Source organism: Sarcophilus harrisii, chromosome 6, assembly GCF_902635505.1.
Source record: "Sarcophilus harrisii chromosome 6, mSarHar1.11, whole genome shotgun sequence".
In the NCBI taxonomy this organism is placed as follows: domain Eukaryota; kingdom Metazoa; phylum Chordata; class Mammalia; order Dasyuromorphia; family Dasyuridae; genus Sarcophilus; species Sarcophilus harrisii.
The window spans coordinates 250,866,946-250,887,448 of NC_045431.1; the positions used below are offsets into that span (position 1 = coordinate 250,866,946).

General features: G+C 30.5%; 2 protein-coding genes across 2 annotated transcripts; one reads left to right on the forward strand and one right to left on the reverse strand.

Annotated features, from left to right (window-relative positions):
- Positions 1-3,691: 3,691 nt before the first annotated feature.
- LOC100921635 (olfactory receptor 10AG1-like) lies at positions 3,692-4,624 on the forward strand. Its single transcript, XM_012552663.2, has one exon. It carries the CDS (start codon positions 3,701-3,703, stop codon positions 4,622-4,624), a length of 924 nt encoding a protein of 307 aa, XP_012408117.1. The 5' UTR covers positions 3,692-3,700.
- Positions 4,625-14,553: 9,929 nt separating this feature from the next.
- Positions 14,554-15,477, reverse strand: LOC100921372 (olfactory receptor 10AG1-like). Its single transcript, XM_003773845.1, has one exon. The coding sequence runs from the start codon at positions 15,475-15,477 to the stop codon at positions 14,554-14,556; it is 924 nt and encodes a 307-aa protein (XP_003773893.1).
- Positions 15,478-20,503: the final 5,026 nt, after the last annotated feature.

The following is a 20,503-nucleotide window of genomic DNA, read 5'->3' on the forward strand; positions in this document are numbered from 1 at the left end:
CAATTATGTAATTGTGAAATATTGTAATTTTTGTGGGAGAAATATCTAGTAGAGTACTGAAGCAGCAGTAATAAAAACACTGAGTTTCAATCCTTCCTCTGAAAATCATTGTGATTTTTTTGAACAAGTCACTCAGATTGTTTGAATCTGAGTCTTCTAATTTGCATAATAGAAATATCCACAGTACTACCCTTGAGTTCTGATGTGAGGTTTAGATAAAAGAATATGTTAACAATCTTTATAAGAACTAAAGAAATTAAAGGATGCCACTTATGTGCTAGTATTATTTTACTATATTCTTCAGAGAAAAAAGCAGCTGGATATGAGTGATTTCATCTGAGAAAGGTAAGTGCTGTCAATCCTTGAATTTGTCTTCCATGAAAGAAATTTATGGTTTGAACTCTCACTGATCCATGAGTTCTGAGCCAGGTCTGAATTTTATGAACTTTCTCAAGGATAGAGACTAAGAAAAGAGGATATGCAAAAAGGGAAGTTTTTTGTTTTTTTTTTAATATAGAATACTTCCTTTCACCTTACCATCCAAAGTACAGAAGTATGATTCTTCATCAGTACACACAAAATTAGCCAAATAAATACATTTTATTGCTTATTTGTAATTCCTTTTATATTTACAAGAATGTCATAATTTCCCCAAACATCCCAATCACTTAATTTTATTTTTAATGAAGAATTTTAAAAAGATTTAAAGAAAAGCAAGCATTGGAGCAACAATACTGGAACACTGATCCAATATTACAGAGCTGTGTTCCCCTCAACTCTCATCTCTAAGAACAGGAAAGCAGACTTTGTCATCTGTTCTTCAAGATAATTGTTAGTGCAAACAATCTCAACTGAGCTTCCTGTTACTATTATGTCTATTCACAGTAAGGCTGAACAGAATTTGACACTCTATTCTTCTCAATCCATTAAAAAGTGTTCTAAAATCTGTTTGGTTTCTCATATAGCCATCTTTTTTCATATAATCTTAAATTAAAATAACATATCAGTACATGTTTATATTTTCACTGATGAATACCGATTTTCATTCTATATTTTGAATGTTTGTTTTATTTCCACAAACAGTACTATGAAAATTTGGTATCTGTAGGATATATCTTTCTGTCATTGATATCCTTCCAGTATTTGTTACAATAATCAGCTGCTGTTCCAATAGAGTGAATTGTTAATGACTTGCAAAATTCCAAATGAATTTTGAGAATCATGGATCAATTCCTAGCTCTACCACAAAAGTATAATTGTTATTGTCTTCATGCTAGAACTTTAAAATTGATAAAACAAGCTTTTTTGTGTGTTTTAAGTTTTAAATTAAACTAATTTATAGATATGATGTCAAAAGACAGAATTATATTAATTTTCATTTTTCTGTCACATAAATAATATTAATGAAATATGCATTGATATTATTTGTTCTATTAACTATAGCCCATAAGTCAAATACCTAGAGGTAGTTAGGTTGCAAAATCGATAAGACCCTGGCCCTAAAGTCAAGAAGACCCAATTTTGAATACTAGGACAAGGGTGTGAATCCTGGCTCCCCTCCTTGCTGTTGTGTATCTGTGTGTGTGTGTGTGTGTGTGTGTGTGTGTGTAAAGAACAAGTTATTTATTACAATATTATAACACAAGAAATGATGGAGAGTGAATTTTTATATATATTAAATGAAATTTAAATGAGTTGACTATGATTATATAATATTTTTGTTATTTGCTATAGCATTGTTATAAGAAAGGATAATAATAGATTAAATATATTTGTATATGTGTGTGTGTGTGTGTGTGTAAGATTGAATTAGTTAACTGTGACTCTGCAATATTTCAAACTTATTTGTTATACTCATCATAACATAAGAAAAGATGGAGAATAAATTTTGAATAATATATATACACATATATGTGTATTGACATATATAATAAAGATTAAATTAAATGACAGTGATTATGTGATATTTCACAGGTGTTAAATAATTCTATGTAAATGCTAGTTAATCATTATTAGTACTTGTATGAGTTCATCAAAAGCAAAATAGGCAGAATTAGAAAAACAATTGACAAAACAAATGCAATGTTTTTTCAAATTAAAAAGATTTTGCTATAGGATTTTACTTAAATATTATAGTAAAACAAAATACGAAGTTAAACAGGTTTGGGTTTTTAATCTTGATAGAGGATTGGGGTAGCTAGATGGTATAATTAATAAAACACTGAATTTGGAAACTGAATTAGTTTCATTGAGGTCAAATCCAGTCTCACAACTAGTGGAGTGATTATGGGCAACCTCTTTAACTCTTTGCCTCAGATTCTCATCTGTAAAATGAGGTGGAACAGGAAAGAACAAAGCCCTATACTATCTCTGCAAGAAAGTCTCAAACAGTATCAAGGACTGTTCAGCATTATTGAGAAATGACAACAGCAAATGTATTAAAAGAAAACAAAATCAGAATATTTATCAATATGGTATTAGCTTTGACTTCAGTGGACTAACACAGAAGTATGTAGCTCCTCCTTTCAATAAAAGTTCATCAGTGAAACATTTATTAAATTTTTGTTGTGTGCAGAATTCACTTCAAAATCAGTAAAGTTGCAAAATACATGTTCACTAACTTTCAGATACTAAGAACCCAGGACCAAGTGTGAGAAATTATTATTAATAAAAAAGTACCATGGGGAAATTCAGAGGCTCTCTCTTCTTCTAAATTCCTCATTCAATAAGATCATTTTTTATCAAAATGGTATTACTAATAATTAGATTATATTGACTCTGCTCCATCTTGGTCAGACCCCACCCAATCTTGCCAGGAATATAATCCAAGGTAGGGAATGCTATCCTGTTCTACGCCAGTTGTGTGGAGACAAATCCTTTTGTCTGGATAGCCAAGACTAGGAGTCCTCTGTTCCCTAGAAATTTTCTTTGTCAACAGGTGATATTATGATAATGTGGCATCAGTCCCTATTGAAATAGGTTTTAAACTGTGAACCCACCATCATGGTTGTCTGTTCTAAGAGAGATGAATAAATGGTCATCCATTCATTAATAACCAGTTGGGCTTATTTTTTTAAATGATCAAATGGTCTAGAAAGCATGTCTATCATTTTTTGAAAACATCTCACAAGTATAGGATATACGCATAGAATATATCACTAAGGTTTAGTATCAAACATTTGTTAATTGACAAACATTTAGTATAAATGCTATGAAATAGTGATTCAAGAAAGGGAGGAATTGATTTTTTCTAGCAAATACAAAAGAAGGTTACACAGTGGAAGATAAAGAAATAAGATAAACTTTGAAAAAATGGCCAAATCATATAATAGAAGCGTTCAATATGGTATATAATTTTGTTCTTATTTAAAATTAAGATTTTAAGGAAAATTTTATCTGAAAATGATGGTCATAGAATTTGGTTAGAGTCCTTGGCACAGGATAGAGATTTAACAATCCTTTATTGGTTGATTTGGATTTTCTCCAATTATATAGAATCTTAGAATTGAAAAAAGAAATTGAAAGAATATAACCTTGAATATTGGAGTTGGTGATAGAAATACGAAATTAAATCTAGGATGGATCAGGTGGATCTTCAAATCCAACTCTTCCTATTTGAAGGAGGGAAAGTGAAGACCAGAGATGGAAAGTGATTGCTTCATTTTGAATTCATCATTTCCACAGGCAGAAGAAAAACCAAATGGCAGAAAACAATCTCACAAATATGATGGAATTCATTCTCCTGGGATTTTCTGATCTTCCCAATCTCCAAGGGTTTCTCTTTGGAATTTTCTCTATCATCTACCTAAGTATACTAATAGGAAATGGCCTCCTCATTATTATAACCAAAACCGATCCAGCTCTCCATACAGCTATGTATTTTTTCCTGGGGAACTTTTCCTTTTTGGAAATCTGCTACACATCAGTCACTATGCCCAGAATGTTGGCAGATCTCTGGACTCAGAAGAGAACTATTTCCTTCATAGCCTGTGCTATACAAGCTTGTTTCCTTTATATTTTTGGAGGGGCAGAGTGTCTTCTCCTGACTGTGATGGCTTATGACCGTTATGTGGCAATCAGTAAGCCTCTCTATTATCCTCTCATCATGAATCACAAAGTATGTGTACAACTGGTTGTGGCTTCCTGGCTGACTGAGGTCCCAGCCCTGATTGGTGAGACATATCAGATTTTTTCCATGAACTTCTGTGGCCCTAATAAAATCAATCACATTTTCTGTGATGCCCCTCCTTTATTCCCATTGGCATGTACAGACACATATAAGGTAGAGGTCTCTGTCCATGTTGTGGCTCTACTATTTGTTATAATTCCCTTTTTATTGATACTTGCCTCCTATATCAAAATCATAACTACAATCCTAAAATTGCCCTCCACCTCAGGGAGAGCCAAAGCCTTCTCTACTTGTTCTTCTCATCTAATGGTTGTGTTCTTTTTCTATGGGTCTGGAAGTATTGCGTATTTGCAGCCAAAATCTGGTCAATCATCAGGATCCAGCAAAGTGCTTGCTCTTTTCTACACTATTGTGACCCCAGTGTTTAACCCCCTGATCTACAGTCTAAGAAATAAGGATGTCATTGCTGCACTGAGAAAATTACTTCCTAAATGAATCCATGTATGGAGCAATTAGTCAAATCTAAAAGCATTAGTATTCTGTTCCGTCGTACTTCTTATTAAAATACTTCGGCTTATTTTTTTTCTTGCACTTAAAATGTGCTAAAATGAGTCTGTCAAGAGATTCTATTTGAATATATAAAACACTGGGCTGAAATTTTCATTTTCCTTAAGTCAAGTGTGACTGAGGTTGAAACCTTTTACTATATCTTAAATAATAACAAAGATCAAGAGATACTGCGAGTGCCATTTTATTATGCTTTCTATTAGTTTTCTATTAACATTGGAAAAATTTTTTTCCTAAAAAAATTCAATTTAATTATGATTTTGTGGTTTTGTGCTTAAGAGAGAGAGAGGAAGAGGTCAAAAGAGAAATAGGCATAGGGAGGAGAGAGAGAGAGAGAGAAAGAGAGAGAGAGAAAGGGAGAGAGAAAGTGTGTGTGTGAGTGTGTCAGTTCCGGGGGGGGGGGGGGCAGTATAAAAAGAAGAGAAATTAAGACAGAGAAACAGAAAGAATACTTTTTTCTTTGTGTAAATTAAGACATATAAAATATTTCTACAATTCCATAGCCCTTGAACACTGGGCCATGACTTGTTTTATTAGCCTTATTATTCAATTTAGACCAACTAGCTCTCTGTCTTCATTTTAATGATATTCTTTTTCCATGCACATTGAAGTTATCTAAAATAATGCTAATGCATTTTCAGTCTATGAGTAATTTATTATACTGAGAAAATAAAATCTTTAATAAAGAATCCTAATTGTACATAATTAAGAAGGAAAAATGATGAGTAGAATTGTGAAAGATTGAGTATAAGCATTCTACATCATTATGATATAAATTAAGGAAAAATAAATTTATAACAAACAGAGTCGGTTTATGCCACTTTGTACTGGAAATGAACTCTTATTTCAATGATGAAACTTCACTTTTTCACAAATGTTTTACTAAATTATGTATACTAAGTTTTTGCACTTGGAGTTATAGTCTCATGTAACCCACAACAAGCCATTGCCCTTTTGGATAATGCTTATGATTAGAAGATTCCTCCACTAAGACCATCTTAAATTAACTTTTCTGCAATTCTAATCCTTGCCTTACTTATTTTGCTCTTTAGTTTCAAGCTAAATATCTCTAATCCCTTTCCCTCATTCATGAGGACAACATTTGTTCTTTCTGTCTTCACTATTGAAACCACAGGTAATTTCTTAATTCAAGACTGAAATCATATTCTGTATTCCTAAATTAACCTGTTCACCTTCTTAGGATATTTACTAATGGGAGTTTTTTGTTTTTTTTTTTTTTTTTTTAATGGCATGCCAAATGGAACACCATTTTCCACCACTGATCGAACATGGTACATTAGTATACTTGCTTTCTAAATCTGAATTCTATGACACGTTTTTGGCAGCCAATTATTTCAACAGCTTTTATTGGCATGAGATTATGTCACGGTCAATGAATTCACAGATAACAAAATTATTCAGCTATTTCTCTATCTCATTTCTTAAACTAATTCTGCATTTATTCAGAGGTCAAAAAACTCAACAATATGGTAACTTAATAATAACAAAAGATTTTTGAAACCCAAACAAATGTTTTAAATGTTTCTCTAAGTAAACCACATTCTCTAAGTAAACCAAATGTGGCTTGGAGTCAAGTAGACTCTTCATGTTGAGTTAATATCTGTCCTCAGACACTTACCAACTGTGTGACCCCAAACATGACATTCAACCCTGCTTGCCTCAGTTTTCTCAGATGTAAAATGATCTGGGGAAGGAAATGAAAAGCAACTAGTATCTCTGCAAATAACATTTCAAATGAAGTCACAAAGTGAACATTACTGAAATAATTGAATCACAAAGCAAATTGTATTCTCAATGAATGATTTTTTTTTCTTTTTTGGTCTGTTAATTATATCCATTATTTTTTAGTCCCTTGAATATTCTTTCATACTGAACCAGAAGTGAAAAGATATGACTAACTAATCTTGTAGTCCCTTTCTCCTAGCTTTATTTGACCTTAGAAGGTCATCAGAATAAATGTTATCTTTTGTTTTTATTATTGGTACTAAATGATGTTTGAGATATTGCAATATGGCAGACTAACTCCACTTTCCTTATCATTACAATCACTCTATGGAACAGCACAGAGATCCATACATATGTATGTTTGTATGTTACATAGATTTATTAAAGTAAAATAAGAAACTGGTAGGTTAAAAAATACATGCCATAATTATAGTACCAATAGAGAACTTTGATTATTGTTATGTATTGTTATTTTTTATTTTTTAAAACAAATCTCTTTGTCTTTATTCACATACAAATGCACACACACAGATATAGAAAAAGTGGAGCCAATTATTATGCATAAACAGAGTTATATACATATAATGATACATGTGCCAATATGTATGTATAATATAAATGTATGTATACACACACACACACATATTATATATATATATAATGGGTATTTGTATGTAAATGTGTGTATACATATACAAATTATAAATACATATACATATCATACTTTTATCTGTAGGTGTTCTGCAGCATTTTGTTAGTAGACATTATATGTAAACAAACACATATAAAGCAAATATACATGCATATATACAACTATTTATGAAATATACTACACATCATATATATATATACATATATACAGAATATAGAGTGTACTACATTTATTACACTATATAAAAGAATATTTACATATATATAAATATACATGCATGCATCCAGAGAGAGTATATAGTGAAATATATGCATATGCTAATACATACTGAAGTGATATATATATATATATATATATATATATTCACATGTATATGTGTATGTATACACAACATGTAGTTGTAAGAATATATGGAAAGATTTATGTATAATTTTCATATTTATCACATACATAAATAGAATATAATTGATATAATATATAATTACATGTAATCTAATTTCAGTTCTTATATACGTTCATGCTAGATCATGTCTACATAGTCAACTGTTGTGAATAATAGTGGCCTTAATTAAAGGTGAAGAACTAGAAATAAAATATATTACAACATCCCATTTTTAGGCAAACTGAGGTATAGAAAAGGGAGATAACTTGCTCAAAGCCAATATGGCAAGGAAGGGAGCTAGGATTTGCACCCTTGTCCCTGTATTCATAAACCAGCATTCTTAAGAATGCTCTACTATTTCAATGCATTAGAAATGACCTGATTTATAATCTTCAGATTTGGGGCATAAAGCGTGTTGCGGGATGAACATATCAAATTCTATACTTTGTAATGGAATGATAGAGGGAAGAAAATTTGGTAAAAATATTAAGGACATTTCACTTTTCTTAAAAAATAAAGAATTGAGTGATATTATTTTATGGTAATAATATGATTAAAATACCAGAGAGACAAAGACAGACATAAAGAGGCATGCAGAGAGGCAGACAAAGAGAAGAGAGAGAGAAAGGAGCAGAGATGAAGGAGAGATTTACAGTGACAGAGTGGCAGAGCTAAATAAAGAGGCAAAAACACATATATTCCTTTGCTTACAATAAAGTATTTGATACTTTAAAATTGCCATATACTATTTTTATGATTTCAATAGATAATTAGGTTAGTTATCCTAAAGGCAAATCAGCTCCAGATGACACCCCAAAGGTGATATGAATTGGCTCTCTTCTCACATCTCTCTCTCATCTCACAAGGCTCTCTTGGAAGAATTCAGAAAGAATCTTAAAATAGAATTAGAAGAAAAATGGGGAAAGAAAATGAGATCATTACAAGAGGGTATGAAAAAGGAAAAACAAAAAGATCTGAAGAAAACTCCTTAAAAAAGATTTGATGAAATGGAAAAGTAGAAATAATGAAATGATGAAGATTTGATGAAATGGAAAAAAAAGCATATAACTCCTTAAAAAATATATAGGGAAAAGAAACCAATTCATTGAAAAACAAAATCTGGGAAATAGAAAAAAAAAATCAATCCATAAAACACCTCATTTAAAAGTTGAATTGGCCAAATGCAAAAGGAGATAAAAAAGCTAACAAGAAAATATTCACTAAAATTAGAATTGAACAAATGGAAGTGAATGACTCAATATGACTTCAAGAATCAGTCAAAGAAAACCAAAACAATAAAAATAAAAGGAAGTGCACAATACCTCATTGGAAAAATAACTGACCTGGAAAATAGATCTAGCACACAGAATCTAAGAATAATCAGACTTCCTGAAAGCCATGATGAAAAAAAAAAAAAAAAAAAAAAAAAAGCCCAGATAGCATCTTTCAGGAAATCATCAAGGACAATTGCCTGGATGTCCCAGAAACAGAGGGTAAAATAGCTATTTAAAGAATTCACTGATTAAATCCTGACAGAGACATCAAAATGAAAACTTCAAGGAACATCTTAAGTAAATTTCAGAATTATCTAATGAAGGAGAAAATATTGCAAGCAGCAAGATTTAAAAGATGTAAGGGTATGAAATCTCATATTCTGAAAGGCAAATGAACTTGGATTGCAAGCAACAATTAACTATTCAGGAAAATTGAGCATCATCTTTCAGGGGAAAAGATAAGACATTCAATGAAACAGGTGAATTTCATCTATTTCTAATGAAAAGACCAGAAGTGAATAAAAAGTTGATCTTCAAATACAAGCCTCAAGAGAAGCATAAAAAGGAAAGAAAAAAAAAAACTATCTTTTAAAAGTTAAAAAGCTTTTATCTCTACATGGGAAGATGATACATTGATATCTGTATCTCTGTTATAGGTATACATAGAGGGTGCTGAATATGATGTGTGATGAACTCCCATAAATCAGAAGCAGATACAAGACTGGAGTAAAAGACAGCATCCTACAGTTTGTTGCTTGCAAGAAACACATTTAAAGCAGAGTGATACATACAGAGTAAAGGTAAATGCCTGGAACAGAATTTATTATGCTTCAGGTGAAGTAAAAAAAAAACAAAAACAAAAAAAACAAAACAAAAAAAAACAAACAAACAGGCATAGCAATCCTGATCTCAGAACAAGCAAAAGAAAAAATGCATCTATTTAAAAAAGATAAGAAAGGAAAATACATCCTACCTAAATGGAAACATAGATGAGGAAGTAATATCATTACTAAACATATATGCCCCCAATGGCATAGCCACAAAATTCCTAGAGAAGTTAAGAGAACTGCAGAAAAAAGTTAGACAGCAAAACTATCCTAGTGGGGATCTTAATCTTTCTCAGAACTAGATAAATTGAACCACAAAATAAATAAGAAAAAAATTAAGGAGGTGAATAGTATCTTAGAAAAGCTGAAGAAAATTGAAAGGAGACAAAAAGAAATACACTTTTTTCTTGACAATACTGTAAACTATACAAATATTGATCATATATTAGACCATAAAATCCTTAAAGTCAAATGTAGTAAGGCAGAAATAATAAAATTATTTTTTTCAGAATTCTTACAAATTTGAGTCAATTTTCTATACATTTTAGAAATGAGACCTTCATCAGAATGCTTAAATGTAAATTTTTCCCAATTTATTGCTTCCCTTCTAATCTTATATGTATTAGTTTTATTTGTACAAAACCTTTTTTTAACCTAATATAGTCAAAATAATCTATTTGATGTTCAATAATGAGTTCTAGTTCTTCTTTGATCACAAATTGCTTCCTTCCCTAGAGATCTGAAAAGTAAACCATCCTATGTTCTTCTAATTCACTTATAATACCACTCTTCATGTCTAAATCATGAACCCATTTCAACCTTATCTTGGTATATGGTGTTAGTGTGGGTCCATGCCTAGTTTCTTCCTTACTGGTTTCCAATTTTTACACTAGTTTTGTGAAATAGTGAAATAGCTAGTGAAATAGCTGTGGTCTTTGGGTTTGTCAAACACTAGATTGCTAAAATTATTGACTATTTTGTTCTGTGAACGTAAAGTATTTTTCTGATTGAATACTCTATTTATTAGCCAGTACCAAATGGTTTTGATGACAACTGTAAAACTATCATTTCTAGTACAATATTGAAGAGTGGTTATAATGAACATAATTGTTTCACCTCTGATTTTATTGAGAATGCTTCTAATTATGCCCATAATATATAACAGTTTGGTGATGATAAGTAGATTCTACTTATCATGTAAAGGAACACTTCATTTCTTCCTATTCTCTGTAGTGTTTTTTTTTTTTAATTAGGAATGAGTGTTATATTTTCTCAGATTCTAAAAAGTGTTTTTTGTTTGTTTGTTTGTTTTGCGAGAGGTTATTTTGTGAATTGCTGTGATTTTATGTATTGGACTTTTTCCTATCCCTGTTCTTCCTAGAGAGATTATCTAGGAGTAATTGGCACACTGAAAGATTTTCAAATGATGTGTTAAATATTCATAAATATAATTTAGAGCATGTCCCATTATCTACAAGTTTCCTAATCACATCAACAAAAATTAGGTTAATTTGTTAGAACCCCTTCTCAATGAAACATAATGATATTTAATTTTCACATGTTCAGTAAGTGCTGCTGAAGCAATATTTCAACATTGGTTATATTAACATTTAGTATGCAACTTCCATGTTCTTCTTCACTTTCAAAATTGAGCTAATATCTGTTTTTCTAACACTCTACCTTTAGAAATAATTGGGTTTGATTATTAACTAATCACTTAAGACAATTCTTTTTTTGCAACCTTGGAATATAATCTGACTGGGTCATTTAGCATTAATAAATTGCCAATAACTTGAAAGTTTAAATTTCTATACTCTTACTGTAAATTTCAATTTTCTAATGGCCATTTTTCTGCTTTTTCCAAATACAAGTAAGAATAAAGACAAAAAAGAACATTTGGGAAATAGAAGCATTCTAAAATTTCTATTATTAGAAAACACCTCTATGCACTTTTCTTATTTATTGTAAATAGTATGATATTTCCAAGTACATATTTTATATTCACATATACATACAAGTGTGTGTGTCTGTGTCTGTGTCTGTGTCTGTGTATGCGATTACAGTATTGAAGCTAAATTGAATTGAATTTAGGAATGATTCTCTGAAGTAGTAGATGTAGATAGTAAATTAAAAATTGTCACTTATAGTCATTAAGGAACTAGAGAAACATTATCTTTCCAGTTTTCTAGAAGAATATTGAAAGCCTCTGATTAACTTTTTACTTGACAGGAATTTTATATGCTTTGTCTTTAACATCAATCATTTAAATAAAAGTTGTAAGCAAATGAATAAATTATCTAAATGTAAAAATATAATTTATGAGGCAAAGGTAGCTGGAATGATTGATGGAAGAAGAAAAAATAATAGAGAATATGCACTGGTTCAGAATAGACCATGGTAACAGCTAGCATTTTCCTAAAATTTTTTGAGATTTATAAAATAATTTCACACCATAACTTTTCATTTAAGAGCAATGCTCAAGTCAGCAATATGAAAAATGATATTGTAAGTAATATTCTAAGTAATATAACATAAAGTAAACTACCTGAATTTTATAGATAAGAAAAAGACATGGATTTATAGGCCATTGCATATATATTCTAAGAGTTGGAGACAGTACTTTAAGAAATGAGAAGGTTCTCTTGGAAATGAGACTAGTATTCTTCCCTATTGTTATTCTTTCATTTCAGTCATGTCCAACTCTTTGTGACCCTGTATTTCTTGGCAAAGGTACTGGAGTAGTTTGTCACTTCTTTCCCCAGATCATTTTACAGATGAGAAAACAGAGGCAAAAAGGGTTAAATGTCTTGTCTAGGCTTATTCAAAAGAGAAAAAAAAGAGAGAGAGCGAGAAGACAGTGACAGAGAAACACAAAGAGAGAGAGAAAGGGAGAGAAACAGAGACAGAGAGAGACACAGGGAAAGACAGAACCAGAAACAGAGAAGGTCAGAGAGGGAGACAGAGACACAGAGAAGAGAGAGCCAAAAGATATTAATTTCTGGAAATATAAATCCTTTACCACTAATATATTAATTTCTCTTCCAGAATAATGACTTATTTCCAAACCTATCATAATTTCCCCATTTCATTTTTTGAGGCTGTAGCATAATTCAAAAAAAAGTTTAATTTTCCATTTCACTATATACACGTCATATTCATGTTTATTTCTTCAAGTACCTACATGTACATATCCTGGCATTTTTTCACTACTTAATTTCTATAATTCCTAATATGAATATTACATTTTATCACTTCTACTTCTATATTCTATAACATAATTCTATTTCTAAAACAAACATATACGTACCACATACATCTATACACATACACACATGTGTATATATGTCATCATACATTGTGTATCAATACATATATGCATTTTGGACACATACCTATACCATATACATATAAACACAAATATATGGATTCATATAGATCTATACACTTATGACTATGTTCCTTTAAAGCAAATATTGATCTTCATATACATATACATATATGCATATATAAATGTACACATTTAAATATACATACATTTATTTAATTTATTATTTGTTCAGTTGAGTCAAACTTTACTCTTATTGATCCCGTTTGAGTTTTCTTGGCAAAGATATTGGAGTAGTTTGATGTTTCCTTCTACAGCTCATTCTATAGACAAGGAAACTGAAGAGATTGGCTTAAATGACTTGCCCAGGATCACACAGCTATTGATTGTCTAAAATTGGATTTGAACTTTAGAAGATTAGCCTTTCTCACTTCAGGATTGTCACTCTAACAACTGGCCCACCTCGCTACCTTTGTACATATATAAGGCAAAATTCATACACACACATATAATAATATATGTCTATAAACATATACACATGTTTTATGTATATGTACAAATATAAGCATTCATATACATACAGAAACATATACATATATTTTTAGTTAAATCCATAAATGTGCTCTAAAAACATAAAATAGTTTCTCAAAGTACTTAATTGACATTGTGGTAAAGAGATAAGAAATTATTAAAATCCTCCAACATCCTAATTTTTCCTAAGCAGATTTTTCTTTGTCTCTGCTTCTTTCTGTCTGTCTGTCAGTCTCTTCATATAAATAAATGTATGCACACATAGATATGTGTGTAGATAGATAGATAGAAAGAAAGAAGGAAAGATAAATAGATAGATAGATGGGATTTATATTAAAAATGGGCTTATCCCAACATCTTGCCTATAATTGTTGTGTGATAGGAATGACAGCAGAAATTTTATTTATTCTTATTACAACCTTATACCAAAAAAGTTAGGAAAGAGTACAATTGTTATTTCAGAATATCTTGAACCATTTCTAAAGATACCATTTTAAAATAAAGATAAAATGATTTGCACTAAAATAGAACACTTAGGATACAAATAAAATAAATTACTAGCACTATGTTGTTTAAATGATTTTTTCTTAATAGTTTTTAAATCTTTTTTTTAAATACATGTCAAGACTATTTTCAACATTAAATTTTTTAAGATTTTGTGTTTCAAACTTTATATCCTTTTCTCCCCTCTTTTCAAGACAGTAGGCAATTTGATAAATATTAACATATATAAAATTTTATAAAACATTCAAAGATCTTTGATTTGCTATATTAAGCAAATTATTCTCTCTCTTTCTCTCTCCCTCTCTCTCTCTCTCTTTCTTTCTTCCTCTCTCTTCCCCCCCAAGTAACAGAAATCATAATATGATTCTAATCAAGGTGTCTGTTGATTTTTCATATCATTTAAGTCATTAAAATTGTTCAACTCTTTCACAATTTAGCAAAAGAAAATGGAAATTTTATGCAAATTTTCTTCACTTTAATTCCTCTGGATTGGTTCTCATTTATGTACATTTTAACTGAAATATAAAAACCAAGCAAATGTGTATTTTGTAGGAACTGTGAAATCAAATAAAATATAACCTCGATTCATGTATTTTGTGCATAACTATGACCAAGTTCACTTAGGAAGCAATTTTTTCAATGCAGCAATGACATCCTTATTTCTGAGGCTATATATCAAGGGATTAAATACTGGGGTCACAGTGGTATAGAAAAGAGCAAACACTTTGACTGATCCAGTAGAGTGGCGGGTTTTTGGCCTCAAATACACAATGCTTCCGGATCCATAGAATAAGCCTACAACCATGAGATGTGAAGAGCAGGTGGAAAAGGCCTTGGCTCTCCCTGAGGTAGAAGGCAGTCTCAGGATGGTAGTTATGATTTTGACATAGGAAGTGAGTATCAATAAAAATGGAGTTATGACAAATGTCAAAGCAGCAACTTGAACAGAGATTTCTATCTTATATGTGTCCCCACAAGCCAACTCCAATAATGGTGGAGCATCACAAAATACATGATTAAGTTTGTTAGGGCCACAAAAATTCAGACAGAAAATCAGATAGGTTTCTACTATAAGTATCGGAACCCCAATAACCCAGGAAACCACAATCAGCTGAATACATACATTGCGGTTCATGATGAGAGGATAGTAGAGAGGCTTACAGATGGCCACATAACGATCATATGCCATCACTGCCAGGAGCAAGCATTCTGCCACTCCCAGAATATAAAGGGAACAAGTTTGTACAGCACATTGTAGGAATGAAATAGTTCTCTTTTGGGTCCAGAGATCTGCCAGTATTCTGGGTAGAGTGACTGATGTGTAACAGATTTCCAAGAAGGAAAAGTTCCCCAAGAAAAAATACATTGGTGTTTGGAGACCTGGATCCATCTTTGTAATGACAATAAGGAGACCATTTCCTATCAATATAGATAGGTAGATGATAGAGAAAACACCAAAGAGAAATCCTTGGAGGTTGGGAAGATCAGAAAATCCCAGGAGAATGAATTCCTTCACAACTGTGAGATTGTTTCCTGCCATTGGATCTTCTGCTTTGAAATGAATTTAGGACCAGCCAATCACTTTCTTCTATGTCCTCAGTTTCAGAGAAGGATGGATATTATGAGCATATGTACATTTTAATTTTCCTCCCCAACGTTTTATAATATCTTTCCACATTTTTTTAATTTTGGGGAATATAGTCAAAAATCACTTAGTAAATGATTATGAAATGTTTTCTATCTGCCAAGAATAACACTAAAATTCTACTTTTTCTTGGATAATTAGATGGAAATATACATTCAGTTAAAGATATCTGGTCAAATGGTCTTTAAAACAGTATTTAATCTCAGTATCAATAGGAACTGTAACACAATGCCATATTTAATATTTCTTTCTTTTTAAATAAAATGACAACTTTCCCCAAACAGGATTTTTTTTCCTTATGTAAGATAGGAAATTTTAAAAAGACATAAATCATTCCCTCCCCCCCTCAAAAAACAAACTTCCTTATTGTTTTGCATCATTCAGTCTGTCTACCTTTGCTCCTAGTATTATTTTCTCCATTAGAAAGCTTTTCCCAATCTCCTCAATTTAACAGCATCCCACAGTTCTTTTAAAGATCAGAGTATTCCTTCTCATTCTTCTTTGGAAGAACTTTCATTGCATCATTAGCATTTCTTGAATAGTCAAATTACAGGATCTATACAAAACATTGGAAAATTAGCAAATGACCTTTGCTAAATGTGATTTTTTTTCTCATATTTATATCTTTACAGTTTTCTAGACATTTTAATGACAAAAGTCATGTCTTATACAGTTATGTCTCTCTCAAACTGTACACTCTACATAGTAACTGCTCAATAAAATTTGTTAGAAGAAATACATTTTTTTTCTGTCATATACCTTCAGAAATATGTCTTTCTCACCTAAAACCCAATTAACTGATGGCTAAACTTCCAGATTTACAGTTTCATTCAGTAGTGGTAAGAGGTTACCCATTTTAGAATCTTTTCACTCACCATTCTTAATTTTGTTTCATATTTCTTCTGAAATATTGGTCAGCTCATTCTTACTACAACATCTACTTGGACTCTGGTGGAAAAATAAGACAGGCAAGTTGGTAAAATATAATATTTCATATATTTATATTTGAACTAGAATATACCCCAGGCATAACTATTCCATATAGAGAATGGTGGTAATAAGACAGTACTAGGAGAGTTCTAGGTTCTTTTAGAATGATGCCAACGGTGCCAAGAAAATTGATTTAACTGATAGAAATGTTAAGCAAATTTATATAAAATTGTTAAAAAGCTTGCAAACCTAATATAATACTTCTCTATCCAGCTTGGGTTGTTCAGGATGGGAATGTGTTACAATACAAGAAGCATAGGTTGTAGATTCAGAAAATAGCTTCAAATCTCAGCACAAATTTTATTATTTATGTTGCAATTAGCAAGTGATTCGTCATTTATGAGCCTGATTTTCCTCATTTGTAATATGAGGATACCTTCTGCCTTTAGATCTGCCTTGCCTTTGTGCATATCACTGTATTTTCTATTCCTCTACCAAAGAGTGAGGAGACCATATACAGTTATATGTTGAAAGAAGTTAACTGGCCTTGAATTCTGCTTTTGGTTCTATTAGAGAAAAATGATGTAGTCAGGGTCAAACCATTTAATTTTCTGTAATTCAGCTTTCTTTTTTATTCTGTGTGAATAGTATCAAAATTTATTTTTACAAAATTAATATTAAGATTATTTTTAGACAGGGCATTTAAGATTTTTAAAATTATAAAGTGAAATATGGGATATGTGAGGTAGCATCAATATTAATAATATTAATGTCATCATTACCATTTCAATATTACAGAGAAAACGCCATTCTGAAGTCATAATTCTAATCTTCTTCTATAATGATGATTAGTGTCTAGAAAAAGCAATTCTTTGTGAAAGGGCTTTTATGAGAATGATTTAATACATTGGGCTTATGTGTATCTTTGACCTCTATAAGGGGAATATCTAAAAGTAGTGGTACACTGAACTTTTCCTTCATAAATCATCAGCTTGATGTAAATTCTATTATATGCCTCTAATTTACTAGTTTGCTAATTACATCTATTCAAATATAGATTAATTAATTAGAACATGTTTTAAAATTCAACCATACATTGTTTGAAAATAAAACTTAAGTTGTCATGTTCAGTGCCTGCTCTTGTAATATCGACCCCATTTTCCCCAGGAATTAAAGTTGACCTTACATATAGTATAAATCTCTACTCCACTTTCAAAAATGATACCATTTGATGTTCTTAACTTTTTCAATATGGCTGATGTTCTCAAGTTCCTTTACAAATAGTGTATATGATAACTTATTCATCCCATAAGGCAATATTTTTTGTGAACTGGGAAAATAATCTAACTATGTCTTCTGGCTTTAATTCACTACCGATTCTAAATTACTCAGTTTCTCTGCCTCTATTTATATTTAGTTTCAATTATCTTTCGGTAATTTTTCCACTGAACTCCATAGCACATAATATTGAAAAAAATTCCAAAAATACAAACATGTTCCGACTTTCTACTATCAGAGAACATCACTGAGAATTCTTACTTCTTATGGATTAAAAATATACACACGTATATGGACAAATATATGTATATATACATACATGTATTCATGCATGCATATAAAGGTCTATTCCCTCATATTTACATGTTTACCTAAATGCACATAAATATGTTCACAAACATATTATTTTATGTAAGTTTATATATATTATAACATACACATAATACTATCGATCTATATTAGTTTAATGAAAGCTTGTTGAATTGAATTGATGTCAAGAAGCATTTTATGAAGTAGTAAAATATGTAAACATAAAATTTCTCTTTAGAGAAATTTCTCTTTAGAGTCACCGAAAAAAATAGAGCAAATTTCACACAAGAATCATGCAAGTCTCTGATCAACTTCTTAATTGCCAGGAATTTCAAATACTTCATTATTGCAGCCCAAACATAAAACCACATTTGGAATTACTGGTTTTAATATAAGTAAAATTTAAGTAATATAATGAAATTAAATAATATATTTTTATTTTATAGATGAAGCAAAGAGGCTGATGAAGTTTACAGTATCTACATACTTCATAATAATTTGAACATAATTTGAATCTAGGTTCTCTTGACCTTAAGTCCAGCACTCTTACCCTAATAATATCTCTTCATAAATAATGAAATAAAAGATGACAAAACACAGAGTTGCTAATTCTAACTATATATTTAAAAATACTAAAAGAAATTTAGTGCAATAAAATTTTTTGCAAAAAACCCTCCATATACCTACCCACTGATAAAAATATGTACTATATGTCTTATAAAAGTCTAATTTTTAATATAAATATATCCATGGATATGCAAAAATAGCTAATGCATATATAGCGACAATAATTAATATTTAAAATAGCATCAAATGAAAATTATCAGTAACTATCAAAATAAATCACTAATATTAATAAAAAGAAAATTTTTAAAAATCAGTTCACCTAATATCTGCAAGTGGTCAAGGTTGAAAAAGTTTAGAATTAGTCAATTATAGAATTTTAGTGAGTCATAAAATAATAATATACTGCTGATGGAGAAATTAATTAATCTAAGTATTCTAGAAAACAATTTGGAATTATGGAAATCAAGCCACTAAACTACTTATACACTAGCTAAGAAATCAGATTATTTGGGATAATTATGTGGGATATATTGAAGGAGGTAAGTGATAAGGGGAAAATGATGCCACATATTAAAATTTTATTCATTTTAACTAGCTAAAATAAAGCAAAAATTGAGAGAATATTATGCCATCATTAGAAAATAACAAATAATTTAATGCAGTATTTTAACTAATTATTGTCTTATATAGAAATCAAATATTAGAAATCAATACTTTGGAATGATTTTTTTTTTTTTTTAATGAAGTGAAACATAAGAAAGAAAAGCAGAAGCAGGACAAGAATTTTGACAAGGTAAAGTTGACTTTTCTGACCAGTGTTTTTGAAGTGAGTTTGAATGTGGAATGTTTCATTAGTTGTTATATTTATTTGGCCTGATGCTGCCTTTCCCTAATAGTTGTTTTTTTTCTCCTTTTTAATAGGGAAATTAAATGGATGAAATGTTGTCGTTTGAAATATAAAAGGCAAAAACAAAAGAAAAGAAAACAAAAATCTGAAGACTCTAAAACAAGCTAGATGACTTTTTTTATACAATTAAGTGACTACCAATGAAATGGATAGCTTCCTTCATAGACATACCTTGGTTGGCAGAAAGATCAGGGGATGTTCTATAAACAGAATGTTTAATTCCCTGGATTATCTCTTTTCTAAATCTCTATTGCTGAATAGGTTCATAAAATTCAAAATTATCATGAAGGTCATAAATAATGATCCCCTTTAGATCATCAAAATTAAGATGAGATAGCAAGAAAGTTCACTCACCTTTCATAGATAGAATTAAATATTATTCACGTCTTTGCTTCTTTAGTAATGATAATGAAAATGATAGAGGTATATAATTACTTTTGTCCACATGATATTTGTAAAAAAATACTTTTTATGTACATTTTTGAAGCAGCAATATAAAATAGGTTTCACAGGTATTCTGATTTTACACATGAGAAAACTGAGACTTAACCTGACTGCATTTCCCATAAATTTGAGAACTAGTAGATACCAAAGAAGATTTGAATCTGAGATTTTCGGGATCACAGATCAAAACCCTTTTTATGAGCCTATTGTTTTTCTCCCATAAATATTACAATGCAAAAGAGGACACCAACAAACTCTGTAAGAAGAGCCAGACTGCCTCATAAAAATAAATTTTATATGAAATCATTGAGCACTGCTCTTAAGTAGAAATGATTATTGCCCCTTTAGTTCTCTGGGGATGGCTCCTCTCTCAGGCCATATTTAATTTTTTTTTAATTAGAGAATATGTCTTTGGCTCAAAGTCCAATCATCTAAACAACCCTTAATTAAGTAGAGTTGTATAGAGAAAAAATCCTGAACCTTGAG

Coding starts and splice junctions, on each gene's coding strand:
- LOC100921635 (XM_012552663.2), top strand. CDS start 3,701: ATGGCAGAAAACAATCTCACAAATATGATGGAATTCATTCTCCTGGGA.
- LOC100921372 (XM_003773845.1), bottom strand. CDS start 15,477: ATGGCAGGAAACAATCTCACAGTTGTGAAGGAATTCATTCTCCTGGGA.